The sequence below is a fragment of the Rhinolophus sinicus genome, linkage group LG11 (assembly GCF_036562045.2).
Source record: "Rhinolophus sinicus isolate RSC01 linkage group LG11, ASM3656204v1, whole genome shotgun sequence".
Lineage (NCBI taxonomy): Eukaryota > Metazoa > Chordata > Mammalia > Chiroptera > Rhinolophidae > Rhinolophus > Rhinolophus sinicus.
In genome coordinates this window covers 8,659,923-8,682,416 of record NC_133760.1, presented here as the reverse complement: position 1 = coordinate 8,682,416, position 22,494 = coordinate 8,659,923, and the positions used below count along the sequence as shown (strand labels likewise).

General features: G+C 51.9%; 1 protein-coding gene across 3 annotated transcripts; it reads left to right on the top strand.

Moving 5' to 3' along the window:
- Window positions 1-12,862: 12,862 nt before the first annotated feature.
- On the top strand, window positions 12,863-19,918 carry FOSB (FosB proto-oncogene, AP-1 transcription factor subunit). 3 transcript variants are annotated; one of them, XM_074314141.1, is made up of 5 exons: window positions 12,864-13,735; window positions 15,657-15,977; window positions 16,212-16,319; window positions 17,320-17,475; window positions 17,616-17,754. In XM_074314141.1, the coding sequence occupies exons 1-5, from the start codon at window positions 13,610-13,612 to the stop codon at window positions 17,616-17,618; spliced, it is 714 nt and encodes a 237-aa protein (XP_074170242.1). In that variant the 5' UTR covers window positions 12,864-13,609; the 3' UTR covers window positions 17,619-17,754. The 3 variants fall into 3 exon arrangements, with proteins under 3 accessions (XP_019610471.1, XP_074170242.1, XP_019610472.1); XM_019754912.2 differs by having other exon boundaries at window positions 12,863-13,735; window positions 17,320-19,918; XM_019754913.2 differs by lacking the exon at window positions 12,864-13,735 and adding an exon at window positions 13,779-15,501 and having other exon boundaries at window positions 17,320-19,918.
- The last annotated feature ends 2,576 nt before the right edge of the window (window positions 19,919-22,494 follow it).

The window sequence follows — 22,494 nt, the reverse complement described above, 5'->3', positions numbered from 1 at the left end:
CCCAGGCGGCCGGTACGAGCTCCATACGGAGCTGAGCACGGAGGCGGGGCAGGCGCAGCGAGCCCGGAGCCCTAGCCCCAGAGGCCTACAGGGCGCAGAGACCCAGAGACTGAGAGACAGCAATACGAAAGTAGAGATTGAGGGACGCCCCCCACCCCAAGCAAAAACTCGGAGAAATTGGTGGCGGCTGGAGCCACAGGGAGTTGTCTGGGACGCAGTGATTAAGAGATCACGCGACCGAGCGCAAGGACTGGGCCTGGAAATAAACACGGAGATAGTGAGATTAAACACAGACAACCCCAGGCCCACAGGGATGCCCCTGAAAGCAGGATAATCTACCTCTGGTCTCAGGGCCTTTGTGCTTCTGTCACAGTGACTTCCCCTGTCCGACAGTTTCTATATCTGAAAAATGGGTAGCTTAGGAAATAGGGTTGTCACAATAGGGCTGCTTTGGCGATTCAGTGAATACGCCATCCTAGAGCTTGTAGCGCAATTCCATTTGTCATTCATTCAACAGGTATTTCCGGAGCACCTACTATGTATGTGCGAGCACTGTGGTAAGTGCTGGGTATACAATAGTGAACAAAACACAGTTCTCTGTCCTCCTGGGAGCTTACACTTTGGGAGTGGGGAAAGGGGTGCTGAACAATACATAAATAAGCAAATTATATAGCACATTGGAAAGTAGTAAGCGCTGGGGAAGGTAAGAGAGAGGGAGAAGTGGGGTTGCCATTTTAAATAGGGTGGTCAGGGTAGGCCTGCATGAGAAGGTGATGTCTGAGCAAAGACTGGAAGTTGGTGAGGGAGAAACCATGCAGGTATTTGGGTGGAGAGCATCCCAATCAGAGGGAGCAGCAAGTGCAAAGGCTTTAAGATGGGAGAATGTCTGGCATGCTGGAGGAACAGGGAGGAGGCTGGTTGTGCTGGAGCAGAGATCAAGGGGAGGGGAGTGGCAGCGATGAGGTCAGAGAGTAAGGTCAGAGTGTGCAGGACCTTAGGGGTGACGGTGAAGCCTTTAACTTTTACTCAGAGTGAGTCAAGAGCCATGAGAAGGTTTTAAGCAAAAGAGGGACATGAACTGACTGATTTTAATAGCATCCCTCTGGCTGTGTGTGGGGAATAGACTTTGGGAGGCAGAAAGACCAACGAGTAGGCCCAGGCAATGGTCCAGTTGAGAGGGGATGGTGCTTGGACTAGAGATAGCAGGGATCCCATTCTGGAAGTGTGTGAACTTACAGCTGCAGAGTTTGCTGAGAAGCACATTAGTGGCAAGCCCTCAATAGATGGCAGCAATTCCCATTATGTTAGGCAGTGCTCACAACATCCCCATAGACATCGTTATCATCCCCATTAGACAGATGCAGAAACGGAGGCCCAAAGAGGTCACTCAGCTTGCCCAAAGACTCACAGCTCAGTCTGGCTCCAAAGATGGTACTTGTCTATTAGGGCGATTATTCTCAAGTCCACATACCCAGACACAACACCCTCAGTGACTGGAGCTACACCAAACTCATCCATGAGGGCCCTAGGACCACTAGAACAATTTCCTCATCAGCCACACCCAGTGGGTATAGAAAGTGGTGGCCTAACAGGAGAATGTTGCCTGACTGGTATTTGGGTTGTCAGGCAGTCATCGGTGCTGGCCCGGGACACTTGCTTAGAGGCAGGCATGTACACGTAGAGAGGGTCCACCCAGAACCTTCCAGCCCAGCATCTGCCTCCCACACTATCCCAGCACTGGACCCGGCACACCCCAAGGGCTGCCTGCAGCGACCTGTTAAACATAGTCACGCATTCACAGTCACACAGGTTCACGGCCCTCCATTGTGGAGGTAAGTTTTCAGGCAATGTGCAGAAAACACAGTTTTTCTTTCTGTCTCTTTAGGTCTCGGTATCTTTTTGTCTCTATCCTGTCTCTATCTCTCCTTGTCTCTGTCTTGCTATCTTTGTCTCTCTCTGACCGCACCCTCACCTCCAGCTCTGTCTCTCTCACTCCTCCACACTCAAAATCCTGTACCTGCAGTGGAAATCACTTTTATCCCTGGCTGTGTGTCTCTGTGGAACCTCATCTATTATGTGACTTCAGAACCTGGCACTGGGACAAGTGTGTGGAGGCCTCAGGCCAGCAGTTCTGGCTGGCTGCTCAGAATCTCCTGGAGAGTATATCATCTGACATGTTCCCTACCATCTCTTCCTCTGAGATGTTGACCAACAGCTTTTGTATGCTGGCCTGGAGAAATTTGCCTTTAAAAACCTCCCTGGGTGATTGGGACCCCTGTGGGCTTGCAGTAGTTGTTCCACCTATAGGTTGGTGCAAAAGTAATTGCAGTTTAAAAGGTTAAGAATAATTGCAAAAACCACAATTACTTTTGTCCCAACCTAATAATTTGATAGACAGGGAAGAGCAGAGGCCCAGAGAACAAGAGGGCACACCCCAATATCACACAGCAATCAACTACGAGGGGCTTGGTGCTTCCAGATTCTCCTTGGAATCCCTTTGGGAAGAAGTTTGGGAGTTAAATAATAACAGAGAATCACAAAGACACAGAGAGACCCAGATATGGATAGAAATTCGGGATCCAGAGACTCAGTGTATGAGAACGGGGGTGGGGGGTGTTGGGGTGTTGGGGAGAGGAAGAGACCCAGAAAGGGAATCCAGAACAGAGACAGAGAGTGACAGAGATACACAGAGATGGTGAGACAGAGACAGAGATATAAGGGTCAGAAAGATGCAGAGCGAGATGGAGACCTACTAAGAGGCAGAGACTGAGAGACACACACAGCCATTTAGGAGGACAGACTCCAAGAGGGGCACATTTTCTTTTCAATAAGACAGAACACAAATAGTCCACATTTCATAGGCCCTACTTCCTAGAAGCAGCTGGTGCCATTGTTTGGCAGTTGCAGGCTTCCCAAGCCAGGATCCCTCCCCAGGCCTGATATGTTAAATACACATTAAACACGTTTATATAACCTGCCCTCTGTACAGAACCTAGGAGCTTTACATAACATAGCCCCATGAGTCATGCTGCTGACATGGGGCACTGACTGGACATGCCCAACAAGAGGGAACCCCTAACCCAGGACCGTTAGTTACATGGAAGTGACTCTGTGAGATGTGAGGGGTCACCAGTTTCACTGAGGAGGAAGCAGAGAGTCAGAGAGGGCAAGGCACTTGCCCTGTCTGACCAGGATCCAGCAGGACAATGACTTCAACCATATGATTGCACCCAAGTCACTAAAAAAGACAATGACTCCCAAAGCCCTATCATGTGTTCCTTTACAGAGTGGAGGAAATAATAAAAACAACAGTAATAATACAACAGCCCCTGTGTATTGAGTGCACTATGCTGCAGTAAGTACCTTACAAACATCGTCTCATTTATTCCAAAACCCAGTGAGGTTGGGACAGAACTCAGTTATTAGATAACATAATTATACCCATTAAGTCTGGAACATTTACTATGTACTAAGTGCTTAATAGGATTTCATAGTCACAATTCTGGAGGTGGGTGATGTTATCGCCCCCATTTCAGGACGGAGAGAGTCTCAGAGAAAGGGAATCACAGGTCAAGGTCACAGAGCAGGTATTTGACCCCAAGTCTCTCTAGCCCTTAACCTCTGCTACCCATTCCCCAGCGGACGTGCCCACAAGTGCGTGCGCCTATACACACGTGCAATCTAACATCTAACACTAGCATCTCAAATACTTTAGTTCAAATATCAACAGCTTTCCCCTCATATGCTTTCTCTAGCCTCCAACCCCCCATATCTCCCCAACGCCTAGGGAGCGAGCGACCCTCTGTTTTCCCTGCAGCACCTCAGACCCACCTCATGGCCTGAGCCGGAGCTTGTAAAATGTTTCTGCCCCTTTAAGATAGGGAACAATCGGCCTGCGTTGCCCAGCAGCGCCTAGCCGGTTGCCAGGCAACGTCAACAAACGACAAGGCCGCCGTCTCCGTGCGCCCCACACCCCGCCCGCGCAGACGCGGTGACGCGACGGGCTGTGGAACGCCGTCGCCTAGCAACGTGAAGGCTGTTTGTTCCCGGCCTGGCCGCGCGGCCGCACAGGGCGCAACCAGGACCGGCCCCGGCAGACAGAAGGGCCGACCGGGAGCCCGGGATGTGGGGGCTGCGGTGATGGGAGCGGGGGAGAACTGGGTCCCCAAATTGCTGGTTTCCCTTTAGACAGCCGCAGTCTGCTTTTCGGCCGCTCCTCCTGTCTGACCCCGGACCACCTCCGCTCGGGTATCTGTCCGTCTGCGCCCCTTCCTCCCCGGCATGTCTGTCCGTCCCGCGTCTCCCGCGCCGTGCCTGTCTCATATTCCCCCAAACAATAACGAACAAAACAGATACAGGCACGCTTTTCTGGCCTGCCGCTTTTGCCTCAGACTTTCGGGTGCGCATGGGGTCCCAACCAGTGGAAACAGACGCACGGTGGACAACCAGTACCCACATACACTCGGAGTCACAGCCCGAAAGCTCCCTCCCGTTCCTTTCCCCGCTCCCCTCAGGTTCTCTTGCCTGTCTTTCTGGAGCCTCTTCCATCAGACAAGCAGCCCGCGGTCCTTCCATCCTGTGTCCGGGAAGCTGTCCACAGCTGGGAGGTTCTAATAACTCATCCCCACCACACACACCCACCACCCCCCATCCAGTAGCTTCATGTGATCAGGACTGGGGCGAATCTCCAAGCAGAGAGAAGAAATTGGATGTGTGACAGTGTGAATGGATGTGACTGTAGGTGAGTGACTCTGCCAGTGACAGTGTGTACATCTGGTATTTCCTGTATGAGAGCGTGATCATGAGGGCTTCCTCTGTATATAAGAGCAACGGCTGGACTGAGTGAGTGGTTTCCCCAGTTTGCATTTGTTTATCTGGATGTCTAGGTATTTGGAGCCCTGCTGATTGTGTAAGAATGAGTGTCCTATGGATGTGCATGGTTTTGCCTCCAACTTACATTTCTGGATCTCTGTATATGTCATCTGTGTGTAACTTTGCAGGTACCTGTGTTTGTGAACACATTAGCTCTCAGTTTTCTTTTTATCCCAATTACAGCATTTATCACAATTTCTAATTCTGTATTTGTTTCTCTACTGTCTGTCTTCCCCCCACTTGATTGTGCACCCCTTGAGGACAGAGCCCAGGGCTGTTGTGGTCACTGCTGGGTCCCCAGCACCACCCTGCATACAGTAGGTACTCAGTAATTTGAGTAAATGAATTAATGAACTCGTGTGTCCATGTCAAGTGCACATGTCTGTGTAACTGTGTGAATGGTTCTGTGCTTCTGAATGGTGGTCCCCTGTGTGTGTCTTTGTGGGTCTGAGCACAGGAGCATCGCTGTAGCTGTGTCCGGCTGTGTAGCTCTAATTTCAGCACCCATCTTGCTGTAACACATTGCAGGGCTTCAGTCAATACTTGTGGACTTGAACTGTGTGGTTCTCTCTGTGCATTAGGACCTCTCTGTACCTCAGTTTTCTCATCTGTCAAATGGGGATAATAATTGTACCCATTCATGGGACTGTTATGGGGAGTAAATGAGTTAATATAGAGAACATTTGGAAATGCCTGACATTTCCCACCATTACAAAATCCCACTTATGATTGTCAGCAGTATTCTCACTTTCTTTTTGTATGCCCCTGTATGTATGTCTCCAGAACTCAAGTTATGGACTCAGGTCTTGTGTGGTCCTGAGCTAGTAGGTACCAAAATACTTCTGGGTCTCATTTTCCTTCCTATAAAATGGGCATGATAACAAACCTCCTCCGGGGTGGCTGTGACCAAATGAAGCTATATCTGAAAGTCTTGATCCTGGTGTAAGTATGCAGTCAGCACTTAGTGGCTACAAGGTCCAATCATGACCATCACTGTGCAGCTCAGGTTCTGGGAAAGGCAGATTCGGGGTGAAGTATGGGGGTGGGGATAGGTTCAAATCATTCAATTGGACTGGAGATGCAGAAAGTCAAAGAGGGAAGAAAGGGGACCTGCTGAAGCAGGCTGGTTAAAGGTTGGATTCCAGGAAGGACTTCCTCCAAGGACTGTCTGGGGGCTAATGATGAAAAGGCGCTGGAACTGTTTGAAGAGCTGCCTGGAGAAACAGACACCAGCCTGATTCCTGCAGGCTGGTGAAATGTGGGGTGGGGGGTGACAATAGCAATAATAATAACACAGTGTATAGACTCTGTTAGGGGCTTTGTGAGGAATTTGCCTTGTTCTCAGCTCTGTCTCCAGTGCCTAGGGTGCCTGACATAGGGAGGTGCTGAGTAAATGTGTTTGAATGGATGGTTGAATTAATAAATGAATGAATAATTTTCATCCCACAACAACCTGTGAGTCCTAGTCTTGGGGGCAGGTGGGAGGGCCTGATGGGCTGCCAGGGCTGGTGTGCGGCCCTAGCCTCTGGGACCCGCCTCATTCTGTCCCTCAACCCGCTGCTCCTACAGCTCATGGCTGGGGAGAGCGTTGAGGGGGCCCGGAAGGGAGGGAGCGTTAGGCGGCTAAGCGGCTGCCTAACCTGGACAGATGCCCAGAGTGTCTGCAGGATGCAGAGGGCAGCTCAGGCGCCTGAGTCACCTCCGAGAAACCCCGGCCGCATACCTGGCCGCTGACATCACCCAGATAGGACACCCCTGGCGGCCCAGACAAGCGTACTGAATCACAGGCAGAATTCAGCCACCGCGGGCTTGGGCACGTGGCCCGCTGTGGCCACCCCCATAACACCCCCGCTTGTCTGTCTGGCTGCGGGGGCCGAGCAGGCCACACTGGGGTCAGTGAGGGGACAGGGGGCCTGAGTCAGGGACCAGGCGGCTACAGCCAGAGATCCCCCCAGCCACAGACGCCTTCAAGGTGCAAGAAGGAGAGTTTGAGGAGGAGAGCTGGTGGGGAGGCCCCTGGAGGAGAAGAGGAAGCCCGTGTGGGTTTGACCGGGAGGCTGCGGGTTGTGGGCAGCTGCTGGATAACCCACTGGGGGTGGGATAGGGTCTGGGTGATTGCGCAAAAAACCACGGGGTCGGGGAACAATGTAATCTCTATACAAAGCGTGTACACACGCACACTCAGAACCCTAGCATGGAGAGGCCAGGCCTCCATCCACCTAGGGACTCTGTTGCCTCACTACCTGGGTTGGCACCCAGGCCTCACTCCGCACAAGCCTGCAGGTTGGGCAAGTTCCCTAAGGGCTTGGGCCTCAGTTTCCTTATCTATTGAGCGGGGGCAATATAAATCATTGCTGCAGTAATAGTTTACACTTACAGGGACATACTTTCTGCCAGGAACTGTTCTAGACATTTTACATATAAACTTATTTACTCCTCAAAAAAACGCCAGGAGGGAGGTGCTGTTATTAGTCCCACTTTACAGATGAAGAAATTGGGGCTCAGAGAAGTTAAGTTACTGGATCAGGGTCACACAGCTAGTGCCCTCTTTACAGTTAGTGATTTTGGAAGGTTAAAAATACTGATCTGTATAATGTAGCACCTGGCCCATGGTTAGTCTTCTCAAATGACTGTCAGCCATATTGTTAATACAGCACATATTATTTACATCCTAAGGCCAGCTGAAAAGGTCTCCAAAACAGTCATCCTCACCACCTTGGTCTGGTGCTTCCTCTTAGTTACCCACAGTCTCTCTTGCTTCCTCTTCTTTGGTCTTGCCTGTCCACAGTAGGGAGGGAGTGCTCTAGGGGATTCCCTCCTTATTTAAATCTTCTCAGGACTTGACAATGGTTGGCTAGACCCACTTCCACCAGGAAGCCCTCCTGGCTTGCTCCAGCCTCACTGAGCTGAGCAAGTCTGTGGAGGCCCTTTGTGCCCCTGCAACTGTGGGTGGACCTCTGCACAAAGAATATCTAAGAAATCCTGGGAGCCCACAGCTCTGGGGATCTTACTGGCAGTGGGGGTGCTTGGCTCTGCCAGTTGTGTGTGTGGAGTTGTGTGTCTGTGCAGACAGACAAAGGTGTATGCCTGTCATTATCTGTGTGGTTTGGTGTCTGCACACCTCTGTGATGTGTATGCACAACAGTGTGTGTGTAGCTCTGTGTGTACAATTGTGTGTTCGCTTAGTTATCTGTATGTCAGTGCAGACAAAGATGAAAGGTCTGTGCATGTGCAGCTGTGTTCGCCTGCACGTACATCTGACTATCTGTCTCCCCGGTTTGGATTCTATAAACCAAGCCTCCTTCTTCCCACCCCTAACAAATGTGTCCACCCCATCCCACACCACCCCTGGGAAGACCCAGGGTCACCAGCTTAGCCCAGTTCCTCCTTGGGAACAGGCAGGAAGAACGGGCAGGCTGATTGTTCATCTATACCTGGAGCCAGGCCCCAAATCCATGTACAGTCTTCTCTGCCTGTCATCTGGTCTATAACATCTGCCCCCATGAACCAAGGCGATGGCAAAGGAACAGAGAGGCCCAGATAGGTTTCTGTCTGAGACCATCTGTCAGAGTTTATAAATGAATAAATGAGTGAATGGTGAAGATTCATTTGACCAACAAATATTTGTTGAGTACCTACTGGGTGGCCAGTACTGTGCTAGGGACATGGCAGTTACCAGGACAGCCTCAGCCCAGGCTTCAATAATAATACAGCCCAGTGGGGGAGACAGGTCTGTCCCCAGACATGCAGAGCTGGGAGGAGGGTCCTGCGGGGGGGGGGGGGGGGGGGGGGGACTGACCCAGCCTAGGATTAGGGTGATCCTGCAGGAGGGGATATAGGAGCTGAGACCTGGAGGAAGCGTATGAGGAAGCAAAAGGAAGAGAGCTCCAGGTAGAGGGAAGAGCATATACAAAGACCTGAAGACAAGGCAGAGAGACCATGACATGTGGAATGATGAAGAGGAGTGGGGAGAGGTGAGACCGGGGGGGGGGGGGGGAGGTCAGCACTGAGCCATGGTGAGTAAGGAGTTGCAATGCAGAATGCCAGGCTATTGGGAGGGTTAAGCTAAGAGTCCCCAATCTGGATCATTCTGCTTTCCTGGGACCACAGACACGCCCTCCAGGAGGACCTCCAGGACTGCTCAGTGGGGAGCTGGCCCTGCCAGCAGTAACACTCACTATTCAGTGCTGGGCACTGAGGAGCCGGCAGTTACTAACCAGCCTGGCTCTACCCTCACAAAGGTCACAGTCATGCCACCAGGATATACAACCACACATGCATACCCCTTCTCTTCTCATCTCTCAGCAACACTTGCAGAGCCTTCTCTTGGAGCGGAAGTCTTGGCATCCCCCAGGGGCTTGCTGGAAATGAAAAAGACGACATCAGGTCTGCATTGTAACCAGATCCCCGGGTGAACTGTGGTCACATTAGCAGCTGAGAAGCACTGCTCTCAGGCTTAACCTCCATGTACTTCAGTTTTCTTCTCCAGACAATGGGGAGAATAACATAACCTATTTATGGGGCTGGTGTGGCGCGATGATTAACTAAGATAATGCGAGTGAAAGCACTGAGCACAACTTACTAAGGGTTTGCTTTCAGAGCCATCCTCCTCCTTCTTATTTTTATTATTAAATTTCAGAGCCCACAGTCATCCAAACTTCTTGCTCTGTGGATGGGGAAACTGAGGAACAGTGTAGCAGGGTTTTACCAAAGGAAGGATAGAAGGACATGCTGAGGCCTTCCTTTGGCAGAGTCAGCCCGGCGCTGTTTACAGGATGCACTGAGCAAGCCAAGCTGGTACTGCCACCCCACCTCTCACCTGTGGGGGCAGAAGGCTGAGGGTTCTCCCTGCCCACTTCCCATGCAGAGCCAAATACTGGGGAGTCAGAGCAGGGGTCCTGCCCTCTCTACACACCCAAGTCCCCCTCCTCCTGGAAGCTCCCCAGATTGAGCCCCATAATTGCCTTGCCCATCCCGTGCTCTGTGCGTAGGTGTGCATGTCTGTTTGTGTGCATTTGAATGAGACTCTGTGTGTGTGTGTGTGTGTGTGTGTGTGTGTGTGTGTGTGTGCCAATTTTTCCCTTAGGCACAGCAGGCACAGTGCTAGGGCCGATGACAATTTTAGGGGGCCATAAAAATGTCTAATTTCTTTTAAAATAAAGAGAAAAAAACTGAAATTCTAGGTAAAAGAAAATGTTTTCATATTTAATGTTGTTTGTTTTTATACCAATGCAGTCATGAAATATAACTTAAAAGATGTCTTTATGGAGGAAGAAGCCCACATAGGCAAAAGTGTCAGGTGCCTGTGAAATATGTTATAATGTGATTTGTGTGTCTCCGCTTCCAGTGTGTCTCTAGAAATGTCGATGTCTGCGAAGATCAGGGTGGCTTTGTTTTGATAACAGAACAAGCCCCTGCAATGTGCCAGGCTTGTTCCATGAGCTTTACTCACATAATCCTCCCACCAGGCCCATGAGCTGGGCACTATTCTGTCCTCATTCCCAGATGAGAACACTGATGCTTTCTCATCACTAGCTCAAGTTCACGCAGCCACTACTTGGTGGGGCCAGAATGTAAGCCCAGGCTTCCTAGATCCCAGGTCTGCCCATCGGGAGTAAATGCCCAGTGTCTGCCTGCGTGTGGCCATCTATGTGTGCATATATTGACATACATACCTCATTTTAAGATAACTGAAATCACAGGCTCTGAAGCCCACACACTGCATTCTTATCCTAGCTCTGCCAGTCATGTGCTGTGTAACTCTAGGCAAGTGACTTCACCTCTCCGGGCCTCGGTTTCTTGCCTGTAAAATGATAGTTCCTACCTTATAAGAGGGTGCTGAGAATTAAATAAATTAATATAAGTACTCGTGAAGAATTAGACCTTGTTATTGTTGTGTGAAGATCTGAGTGCACCTGTAGTGAAGGCGTGCATGCTGTGTATGTGTGCCCTGTGCTGGTAACCATGTGATGCTGTGTGTTCTGTGTGTGCAGGAAGCTGTTTCTCCACGTGGCTGTGTGTGTTGCTGCTTGTGGGTGAATGTCTGAATGCCCGAGTGTGACCCTGGGAGTATTTGCCAGTGGCTGTGTATGGGCCACCTATGTCAGGGTGTGACAGTCTTTGAGCAGGCAGGCTAGGTATTTGTGTGTCTCTTTTATATCATGAGAGAGGAGATGAGGGGCTTAGATGGGACAGGGGAGTGAGGGGTCACTCCCTGTCTGATGCTGGGGCCGAGTCACTGCCAGCTGGTGGTTGCTGTGTCATTTCCTAGTCCCTGTCCCTCTTTCTAGACGGGTGGCAGACAGGGGGTGTGGGGGAATGAGGCAGAGGGCAAGCTTGAGGCTGGGCTTTTGTCTGGAAACCTCCACCTTCCCATATTACTTCCCATGTCCCTGCAGCCTTTCACATCTCCCTCCATCCTCCCCACTATTCAAGCAGAGAATCAAGGCTCTCCTGGAAATCAGGAACCACTCCCTCCAGCTCTGCCTCAGACCTGCTGTGTGACCCTGAGCCAGACCCTCCCCTTCTCTGGGCCTGTGGGATTCAAATTTTAAAGTGCTTCTCCTTCTGTGTGCAGGGCTGGGCCAGGCTCTGCACTTGGAGGGAAGTGCCAGGATCTCTGAGATTTGTGAAGCAGCTGGTGGGACCCTTTCAAGTGGATGCTTTGGAGTTGGGCCTGTGGCTTCCAGAATACTCAAATTAGACTCTTGAACCCCAGCACCTAACTGGGTGGCCCCAAGTAAGCAGCTTTACCCCACTGAGCCTGGGTTATCACAGTATGACTGAGCAGACAGGGGTGGGTCTGTAAGGATTATAGCTCCAGAGGACTGGAAACTGCTATTATCACCACTGTCACTTAAACAATCACAACACTCAGGTTTTTTCTCCAGAAGTTTTACTGAATCAGGCAGCTCTCAGAAATCAAGAGAGTAGGAGCTCTAGAGTTTGACAATTTGGGTTTGAATGCCTTGAGATGGGACCTGGGGCAAGTCACTTAACCCCTTCAAGTATAATTTTCCTATTTTAGAAAATGAAGATTTTCCTCCCTTAACAACTTTCCTCAAAAGTTGTTTTAAGGATTATAAATCTTGTACTGAAAGGCTTAATACAGGAGCTGGCACTTGGTAATTGTTAAATATATGGCATCAATAATTATTATTACATTAATTATTACATTGTTTGGTACACCTGAAACTAATAATAAAATAATAACAACAATTATTCTTATTATTATTAGTTACCCCCCACACACACACACACACATATTCTTTCTATCTATGGATTATAAAGTGAGAAGAAGAGGTTACCAACAACATCAGCAGGGACTTTTCACCCTAAGTTTCAATCCTCATCCCCTCCAAACTCGGATACCTCCCAAACGCTGAACCTAAGGGGGCCAGTAGTGTCCAAGACACACATAACTTTGTTCAGCTGGAAAAAACTGAAGCTCAAACTCAAGAGGGGGAAAACATTTCCCAAGCTCGCACAGCAATTCAGGGCAGAAGCTGCCCTGAGCTTCGGGACTCCAGCCCAACCTCCACTTTCACCTGGAGTATGCCAGCCCCTCCGACCTAGCTCGGGACTCAGTTTCCCCACCTAGGTGACTACAGCACACTAGCCAAGGTCTCCTTTCGGAGATCTAACCTTCCTCTCGAGTCGGGGCGCTGCACCACTGGGAGATTTGGGAGGGGCTGCCAGAGGGAAAGGGTACCCGCTAGCTGGGGTCTCCCCCACCTGAGGGCTTCCCTGGGCTAGTTTAAGAGACTATTAATACCTGCCCCCGGGGCGGCGCGGCACTGCGCAAGCGCGGGCTGGTTCGAGAAGCGCGCAAGCGAGCGAGGGATTCCCTCTGACGTAATTGCTAGGTTACCAAACAAACACTCTGCCTTGCCGGCCGAGCTCCTTATATGGCTAATTGCGTCACAGGAACTCCGGGGAGGCGGGGCCGGGATCCCCTCCGGCTGGGTGCTCCGGAACGCAGCCCCCGAGACCCTTGGGGCCGCAAAGATGGTACAGGTGACCAGATCCAGGCTAGGGCAGACCTCTTGCCGGGCGGCACGAGGCTCGGTTCAACAGGGCGGGAGATCTGGGGAAGTTTGTGGAGCCCGAGACAAGTGACGTAAGCAGGAGGCGGGTCGGGCATATAAATACAGGCTGATGGTGTTGGGCTTCATTCATAAGACTGAGAGCTACCGCCGCCGCAGGGACACGCGGAGCTGGGACTTGGGACTTTATTGTTGTGGTTCTTGGAGACTGTGAAATTCGGTTTATTATTTTTTTCCGGAGAAACTTTTTGGAAGGATTCTTCTAGATAATTCTACATTTTATTTTGGAAGACCGATTTACTTTTTCGCCTTCTTTATTACTTCCCTCCCACCGTGGGACCCGCCGGACGCGTGGAGGAGACCGCACCCGAAGCCGATTCTGTACAGCAGGACAGTATTTTCCGCCTCGAGGGGAGCAACCTTCCCACCCCCCTGGGTCCTACCGAGCCTGGACTTTCAGGAGGCACAGCGGCATCTTGTGGGGGCTTGGGCACCACAGAGGAATTGCACAGAAACTTTGCCATTGTTGGAGCGGGACGCTTGCTACCCCCACCCCGAATTTTCCCGGACAGCGCACTTTGGGGGCGCGCTCGGCTCACACCGGACTCATACATTTCTTCCCCCACCCGGCCATAGCCTTGGCTTCCCGGCGACCTCAGCGTGGTCACAGGGGCCCCCCTGTGCCCAGGGAAATGTTTCAGGCTTTCCCCGGAGACTACGACTCCGGCTCCCGGTGCAGCTCCTCACCCTCTGCCGAGTCTCAGTATCTGTCTTCGGTGGACTCCTTCGGCAGTCCACCAGGTGCCGCCGCCTCTCAGGTAAGTTTTAATGGTTTGGGGTACTGCTTTGTGGGGTTTAATTTTTTAAGTCAAGAGTGGAATGAGCAATCTCCCCACCCCTAATAAAGACGCGTCAAAACCCAGGATATGCGAGGGATTAGGCTCACAGCGCACTTTGCAAACTGCAGAGTCGGGATTTCTTTGCAATTGGTCGTGTGCGTGGAGTGCAGGAAGGGAACGCAGAGGGATAAGCTTTGGGGGTGGAGAGAAACCACTCCGTTCAGTGCAACGTGTATGCGGTAGCAAGGCTGAGAACTTTTAGCTGGTTCCGGGACTGTCCCGGACCTAGGTCCCCAACCTGCAGCTAGCGCGGTTAGGCAGGTGAGACAAATCCCGGGGAAGCTTCCAGTAGCCTCTTCCCTTTACCTCCTCCACCGGTGCGCCCACTCCGGCGCCCGGTCGCCCTCTATTCTGCGGGAAAGCGGGCCTCGAACCCTCGGCTGCGCTGCCTCCGCCTCCTGCGCGGAGACGTAACGGGGGACCCGTGCGTAACGGCTGACGCGCTGGAATCCTCCGTCTGACGCGGGGCACGCACGGCGCGCGGCGCCCCCTTCGTCCGCCCCGCCCCTGACGTCCCGGGAGCGTTCTATTTTGGAACGCCGGGGCCACGTTGCTAAGAGAGGGGGTAGTCCGGCGTTCCGATTGGCCACCGCGGTGCGGGCTTTGGCCAATCAACTTCCCCTTCCTATTTGTAGAGTGCAGTTCCCTTCCTCCTCTCTGTCCCCGGAACCCGTGTTTCCTCCGCGCTAGGGTCCTTTTGCGGGCTTCTACAGGCAGAGCGAGGGGATTCCTGTCGCGACAGGAGATACCTTCTGCGACGCAATGGGTCCGCGAGGACCTATTGGGGATCCCATCTCTCTGCTCAAGGGGACAGAGGATGTCTGTTTGTGGGCCGGGGTTTCTTCGGGAGATATGGTGACCGTCATCCTCTTCTCCAGGCACACAGGCACACTCCCACTCCCTGCGCTACGGACGCCCGGTTCCTCCCGGGAGTCCGACGACAGGACCAGAACCGTTAAGTCTAGGAGGGGCAGCCAGGTGGTCTCCAAGAGCCCCACCTCCTCTGGGTTTCCAGGGCGTTGATTGGCTAGCAGGCCAGCCCATCCCTCACCACGCCCCCTGGGAGAGTAGTTCAGCGTTCTGAGCAGTTCCAGGATTCCATTTAGAGGTGGGGGGAGATGAGCGCTGCTTGGGCTTGGGGGCCCAGGACCTACACCATTCCCCCTCCGCTACAGTCTGAGGGAGCCCGGGTCGCCACTTTTCTCTACCTGTCGGTCCACCGTAACCTGTCACTGTCAGCCTCACTCTGGAGAGAGACAATTACTTGAAACGTTGTTCTAAACTCCTAGGCCCGTCCCCTAACACCCTTTTAACTGGGACCCCCGCCCCTGCATGGGGGTCTCATGGACCTTCCAATCGCTCATCCCCTCGCTCAGAGGGGTGTGTGTCTGTGTGTGAGTGTAGAGGAAGGCTTGGCCTAAGGCCTCTCCCTCTCCCTCCCCTTGCCTCTGGTGTGGGGGTGGGGAGTTGTGGCTGTGTGTGTGGCTGTGACTCCGTCCCGGGGGTTCTGTCACCCGGCTGTGTCCAGCCTCCTCCCCACCCCCCACACCTAAGAGTCACCATCCCGGGGTGTGATTCACCACCCGCTGGAACCGTGCAACCTTTCCCCGAGGAAGAAGGAGGAGGTAGAAGCCAGTTGAGCAGAGATCCTCTCATTAACCACTGCGTCACGGTGTAGTGGAAGGGTGGGTGTTGTGGCTTTTTGCCTGTGACACACAGATCCACACCCGCTCACCCTGTGCTCACTCACGGGGTCGGTGTGTGTATGTGTGCTGGGTGTGTGTGTGTCGGTGTCTCTGTTTGTGTGTCTACGCCTGTGTGTGTATGTGTCACCCTGTAGGAGTGCGCCGGTCTTGGGGAAATGCCCGGTTCCTTCGTGCCCACGGTCACCGCGATCACAACCAGCCAGGACCTCCAGTGGCTCGTGCAACCCACCCTCATCTCTTCTATGGCCCAGTCCCAGGGGCAGCCACTGGCCTCCCAGCCCCCGGCCGTCGACCCCTATGACATGCCTGGAACCAGTTACTCCACACCGGGCATAAGTGGCTATAGCAGTGGTGCAGCCAGTGGCAGTGGTGGGCCTTCCACCAGCGGAACCACCAGCGGACCTGGGCCTTCCCGCCCGGCCCGAGCCCGGCCTAGGAGACCCCGAGAGGAAACGGTGAGTAAGGGGCATCAAAACTTGGTCTGGGAGGAGGAAGCAAGAGAGGCAGGAACTTTCTCACTATTGGGGTGAGGGACCACTAAGGCATCAGTGCTGCAGAAACCCTATCATCCTTGCCACAGTCAGTGAGGAGTCTGGCTCCTTGGGGTTCTGGAAGAAGAGGATGTTCAGGATGGGTGGAGAAGGTACACTGTGTCCCCAAACCTCATGGCCTCTATCTCCCCTACTCAGCTTACACCGGAGGAGGAGGAGAAGCGAAGGGTTCGCCGGGAACGAAATAAACTGGCAGCAGCTAAGTGTAGGAACCGTCGGAGGGAGCTGACTGACCGACTCCAGGCGGTAAGAATGGCTCCTGGGGTGGGGTGAGGGTATGAAGAAGGGGGGTCTCTCCCCATCCTGTGTCACCCTCCACCTGCGCCCTTATCCTGGGCTGAGAACCAGAGGTTCCACATATGGAACTAGGTACAGGTGTGGCCAGAGGGGGTAACCCTGTGCACACTTATGTGCACTTATGTAAACTTCTGGACATTCCTTGCCCTGGTTTATGACACCCCCCCCACTTACACACCACTTTCCTGGCCCTTAGTTCCTCCTGAGGAGACATGTGAGGGACCTTTAATAGAAGGGAGCTCCAGGCATTTCTCCCTTTTGGTCTTGGGCAAGCGATTACTCATTTTGCCTCAGTTTCTGCATCTCTTCCATCCCTTATCAAATCTCTCAGGTTCCTTCTAGCTTTAACATTCTGGAGAGTCTATGAAATGAAATCCTCTTATCCTATGTCAATTCCCCACCACCTGCCCCAACTACCCATAGTTTTCTCAAACCATGGGCTGATGATGTCTGCCAAGGCCTCCTCCCCTTTTATGCCCTCCCTCAGTCTGAGTTTCCTACTTTAGACTTGCGGGGTGACCTGCTGCCCCTAGAGGAACCTTGGCAAATTTTGTACCTCCCTGCACTACCTAGTTTCTTCCCTGGGAGGCAGAGTGGGGCAGGTAACAGAGATGGCATTAAAAACATAACAATCGTTAATTCATTCAACAAACCTCTGAGTGCCTCCTGCAACCAAAGACTTCCATGTGTGCCTGGCCGCGTCCCAAACATCCACTGGACAGATGGGGAAACAGGATCCTAGAAGGCAAGACCCTGGCCCCAAGTCCAATAGCACACAAGGACTCCATCTCAGCGGGTCTTTCCTATCAGTCCAGAGCTGGCTTCCAGCCCTTGGGCCTCAGCAGCAAGTTTAGGGGAAATGGCTTCCGCCACCACCCACCCTCTCTAGTCGCTCACAGTGTTTTTCTCCTTCCTCCCTCTTCTCCATGACTTGGCCACCGGGGCTCAGGAGACAGATCAGCTGGAGGAAGAAAAGGCAGAGCTGGAGTCCGAGATCGCCGAGCTCCAAAAGGAGAAGGAGCGTCTGGAGTTTGTGCTGGTGGCTCACAAACCCGGCTGCAAGATCCCCTACGAAGAGGGGCCCGGGCCCGGCCCGCTGGCGGAGGTGAGAGATTTGCCGGGGTCAGCATCCACTAAGGAAGATGGTTTCAGCTGGCTGCTGCCGCCCCCGCCACCACCGCCCCTGCCCTTCCAGACCAGCCAAGACGCAGCCCCCAACCTGACAGCTTCTCTCTTTACACACAGTGAAGTTCAAGTCCTCGGCGACCCCTTCCCTGTTGTTAACCCTTCGTACACTTCTTCGTTTGTCCTCACCTGCCCGGAGGTTTCAGCGTTCGCCGGCGCCCATCGCACCAGCGGCAGCGACCAGCCTTCCGACCCCCTGAACTCGCCCTCCCTTCTTGCTCTGTGAACTCTTTAGCCATAAAGCAAACAAACACACAAGGGAGAGAGATTTGGAAGAGGAGGAGGAGTAGAGAGAGGGGACAAGACTAAGCGGGTGTGTGGCCTCTCTGCCTCTCCTGTTTGACTCTGCCGCCACTATCATCTGACAGGAGGACCTTGTGTTTTGTGCCACCTATTGTTTCTGTGGCCTGGGGAGGCCAGAGCGCTGGTGACTTTGAGGACGGGGTGGGGAGGGGATGGACACCTCTGGCTGCCTGTTGGTCCTCTCACTTCAACCCAATATCTGGAGATGGGTGGGTGGGGAGTGATGCCCACCTGTGGGCTGGAGGGAAAGGGGTTCTGGCAGTGGGCTGTGGGGTGGGCTGCAGTCCTCTCTAGAGAGGCCCAACAAGGAAGTGCCACAGAGCCCCCCACACCCACCCTTCAGGGGGGGTGACTATGCTGGTTTTCCCTGCTCCCCCGACCGGAGCTTATTTATCCAACATTTCCATGTGGTCAGATCCTCCTCTGAATTGAGCCCCCCTTTAAAGGGAAGTTGATGTCCCCTTATGATAATCTTCCCGCCACCCAGACTTAGTCTGAAATGTGAACCTCCCTCACTGGCCGTCCAGCCACTTCCTCCCCGCAAAACCGGCTCTGGTTCAATTTTTCACTTCCTAAGGATCCCCTCACATTCAGCCCCAGCCCTCCTGTATGATTACAGTATTAGTCCAAGCCGACCCTCTTCCCCTCCTGGCCTTCCTTGTTGGGCCTCTCTGATTCAGGCAGCAGGGGGCGCTGTGATGCCTGTCCTGCTGGAGTGTTTATACTGTGAAATGAATTGGCCGATTGTGGGGGGAGCCGGGTGGGACAGAACTCTTCCGGAGGGATTGTGCCCCCCATTCCCCAAAACCTTTCTTTGGTCTCCTCTCCCCCCATCTGCTTCCTTCCTCCCCTCAACAGAGAGTTAGACTCAAGGGGGTAAGAGAATCGAGAGGGGTGTGACAGTTATCTATCTGTGTGGCCTCTCTCTTCAGGACCCCCAGCCTCCAGCCCTAGCCTTTTTCTATAAGGCCTGTCACCCTACCCCGGCCTAGGACGCCAACTTCTCCCTCTTCTTGGCACCCCCACATCCTTTTTAGAAAGGGAGTAAGGGGGGCGTGCCAAGGAGCCCGACATTTTTCCGGAGATTTAAAGGCTGAGGCTTTGGCCCCCAACACCCAATATTTTTGGACTGGCAAACTCGAAGGGGCTGGGTTCCTGTGATCCCAGCTTCCCCACCCCATCCCCCCAGCCTCGAATCTTGGTTTTGGCTCCCCCGCCCCGCGTTTCCTTGTGCTTCACTTCATGAGAATTTTATTGTGAGGCAAATTGATATTTTTTAATATCGGGTGACCAAGTCGCCCTCGTGCTGCATGGAGAACATTCCACGTGCCCTGTCCCGTGCCTTCCCACCCTGAACCCAGACTCCTCCCGTTGCTATTTATCCCTTTCCTGGTTCCCGAAAGGCACTTATATCTATTATGTATAAATAAATATATTATGTGTATGTGTGTGTGTGTGTGCGCGCGCGCGAGCGTGAGTGTGTGAGCGCTTCTGCAACCTCGGCCTAGGTCACATTGGCCCCCCAAAGCCATGCCATTGAATTGGAAACACTGCTTCTGGAAACTTTGAGGCAGCCTGTCTCTCCTGCTGTCTCTATCGGCCTGTCTCTAGCTGTCTCTTTTCTGATTGTCTTGGCCCTCTGATTGTTTCTGGCAGTCTCTGGCTGTCTCTTTGACCAGCGTCTTGCCCCCTCCGCCTATTTTTCTCTGACCATTTCCATCTGTCTCCTTTCTGACTGTTCTTGATCCTCCAGCTGCCTTCTGACTCTGGGTTCTTTGGGGACATGAGATTTTATTTTTGTGAGTAAGCCTGAGAGATCATAGATTTTTACAATCTGTATCTTTGAGAATTCTGGGTGCGAGTGTGAGACTGTGAGCAGGGCCTGCCCCTGCCGACCACAATTTATTGAACCCCCAACCCCCCACCCCATTCTGTATTTGTGATTCTCTTTTTGTATTTTGCACCTGACCCCCGGGGGTCTGGGGCTGGCTGGCACTAGGCCACTACCCTCCCCCCATGGTTCTACACTGTCGCCAATAAAGAGCTCTTAAAAATGCATCCACCAAGCCTCAGGATATATTTTCTTCTGACTCCCATCACCTGCCTTCCTTTCAGCATGAGAGAGTGAGGTTAGATTGCTGAGGGGGTGGGGAACTACAAACAAGTGCTGGAACTCCTAGTGGATCAGCCTACAGCAGGATGGAAGAAGGCTAGATAGTCAGGAGGACTTCCTAGAAAACAGGTTGTTCCTCTTCCTAGAAAAAAATGATCTATGAAGTGTGTGGTGCTAAAATGCTAAAGGGCCATGGAGGCTCCTGGTGAGGGAGGAACTTTTGCTAGATCATGTATGCTCTGAACAAAAGGTGTAAAGAAAAGTAGAGAACTTTACAGAATGTATTCTAGTTTATTGAAGATTAAGCCCAGTAGCGTGTCCTCAGAATTATGTGAACCACAAAAATAGGAATCCCTTTTTTACAGTAAAGATGAGTTTCCTTTTGCTTTTCACAGGACCATTTCTGGGTTATTAATGTATTGGGGCCAACCAAAGATCGACTAAACCAAAAATATTGTCTCTTTGTGAGTCAAAAGATACAGCTGAGCCATCCCCCTTATAAAAGCCAAGCCTTCTATTATTTGCATAACAGCAATCACTCTGGGAATTGAAGTGATGGTCCGGAGGTCATTTAAATGCCTTAGGACCATAATGAACTAGCAGAGGAAGTTGTTATGATGCAATCACTTAATTTATTAATTAATCTAAATGTTTTGCTGAGTACCTACTGTGTGCCCAGCCCTGTGCTGGACAGTGGTGGGGACATTACAGGAACTGAAACAGCCCCAGGCTATCCCCCCCTAGGGTTCACACTCCAGTAGGGGACACAGACCTGTCCCCAGTCAGGGGCGATCCAGAGTGGGCAGGATTAGGGGAGTCTGTGGAGCTGGAGGAGCCGAGTGGGAGTATCTAACCTGGTTTGGAGTCAGGAAAGACTTCTTGAAGGAGGGGACAGTTAAGCTGAGTCCTAGAGGATAAATAGGAGATACATTAGATTGGTGCAAATGCTATTGCGGTTTAAAAGGTTAAAAATAATTGCAAAAACCGCAATAACTTTTGCACCAACCTAATAGAAGAGAATAGAAAAAGACTGAGGTTGCTCAAATAGTGAGTTCAAAGAGCTGTTTGTGGAGAGAGGCCTTGAAATATTGAGGAAGCTAGAGGTTCATGGTGGCTGGGACAAAAAGTGAAGAGAAAGAGATTAGCAGGGACCAGATTCTGCAGGCTTCAATTCCAGAGGAAGAGTTTAGATCTTCTCTTGACGGCACTGGGGAGCCACAGCAGATTTGGGACACAGAAGGGCAGGGACAGGTTTGTGCTTTAGTAAGACGCCTCTAGCCTTCAGGTTGAGAGTAACTGGGAGACAAAGCGGCAAGAGACCAGGGAGGAGGCTAGGGTGGGGACACTGGAGAGTGAGGGGGGCCTGGAACAGTGCCAGCGCTATGGGAGAGAGAGAGGAGGGGAAGTATTCAAAAGTCATTCAGGAGGTAAAACAGACAATACTTGGTGAGTAGCTAGCTTGGGAAAGACAGACCAGGGCACTGGTAAACAGCATGGACCAGAGGTCTGAGAGCTTGGGGCTGGAGGTCCTACCAAAGCTGGGTGACCTTGGACAAGAGACTTCATCTTTCTGAACCTGTTTCCTCAGTTGCAGAAGGGGGCTTTTGTGAAGAGTCAGTGAGCTCGTGTGTGCCAGCGCTGAGCAGAGTGAAGGTGCAGTTATCGACATTATTTGAGTCACCCTGATCCCCAGCCAGGAATGTTCCCTTAGCCACCCCCACCCCCCACCCGCTGCTGGCTAATCCTTTCTCATCCTTCAAGTATGTGCTCAGATGTTACCCTGACACCCTACCTGAACTCGGGTCTCCTTAAGGATTAATTGGCCTCATATGATCTGTACTTTCCTTTCCAGTAGTCATCACCTTTCTAATTAATTGTGTAATTAATGATTTGTCTGCTCCACTGGACTGGGAGTACCATGAGGCCAGGGCCGGGATTGCCAGTCACCACTGTGTCCCCAGCACCACCCAGTGCAGAGACGGGCTCGGAGCAAATACTTGAATGAGTGAATGAATTAATGAACAAATGAATACATATTGGACTGGTTAATAAAGTACATGCGTCAAGGGGATCAAATATATGGTGATGGAAGGAGAATTGACTCTGCGTGGTGAACACACAATGTGATTTACAGATGATACAGAATTGTACACCTGAAATCTATGTAACTTTACTAACAATTGTCACCCCAATAAACTTTAATAAAAAACAAACAAAAAATAAAAAATAAAGTACATGTGTGATTAAATACATGAGTGAGCAAATGACTGAATGAATAAGTAAGTGAAGGGGAGAAACCCAGCATAGTTCTCAAACCAGATATCCTAGAACTGAGAGTGTAGATGAGTTTTTCTTCATCTTTAGGCGTTGTCTTTGATATTCGCGGAAAAGATATAACCACAGGAAGAGACCTGCATGGTGGGGGATAAACTGCGATGCAGAGGACTGCAGCGAACTCTTCAGGGGCCGGCGTCAACACACTCTAATGTCCCTTGTGGGGGTGAAAAAGCACAACAAGGAAGC

What these genes read in the sequence shown, in the direction of transcription:
- FOSB (XM_019754912.2), top strand. Translation starts at nt 13,610, where the DNA reads ATGTTTCAGGCTTTCCCCGGAGACTACGACTCCGGCTCCCGGTGCAGC. An exon ending in CAGGTGCCGCCGCCTCTCAG is followed by an intron (nt 13,736 to 15,656) that starts GTAAGTTTTAAT and finishes GTCACCCTGTAG; the next exon opens with GAGTGCGCCGGTCTTGGGGA. An exon ending in GGAGACCCCGAGAGGAAACG is followed by an intron (nt 15,978 to 16,211) that starts GTGAGTAAGGGG and finishes TCCCCTACTCAG; the next exon opens with CTTACACCGGAGGAGGAGGA.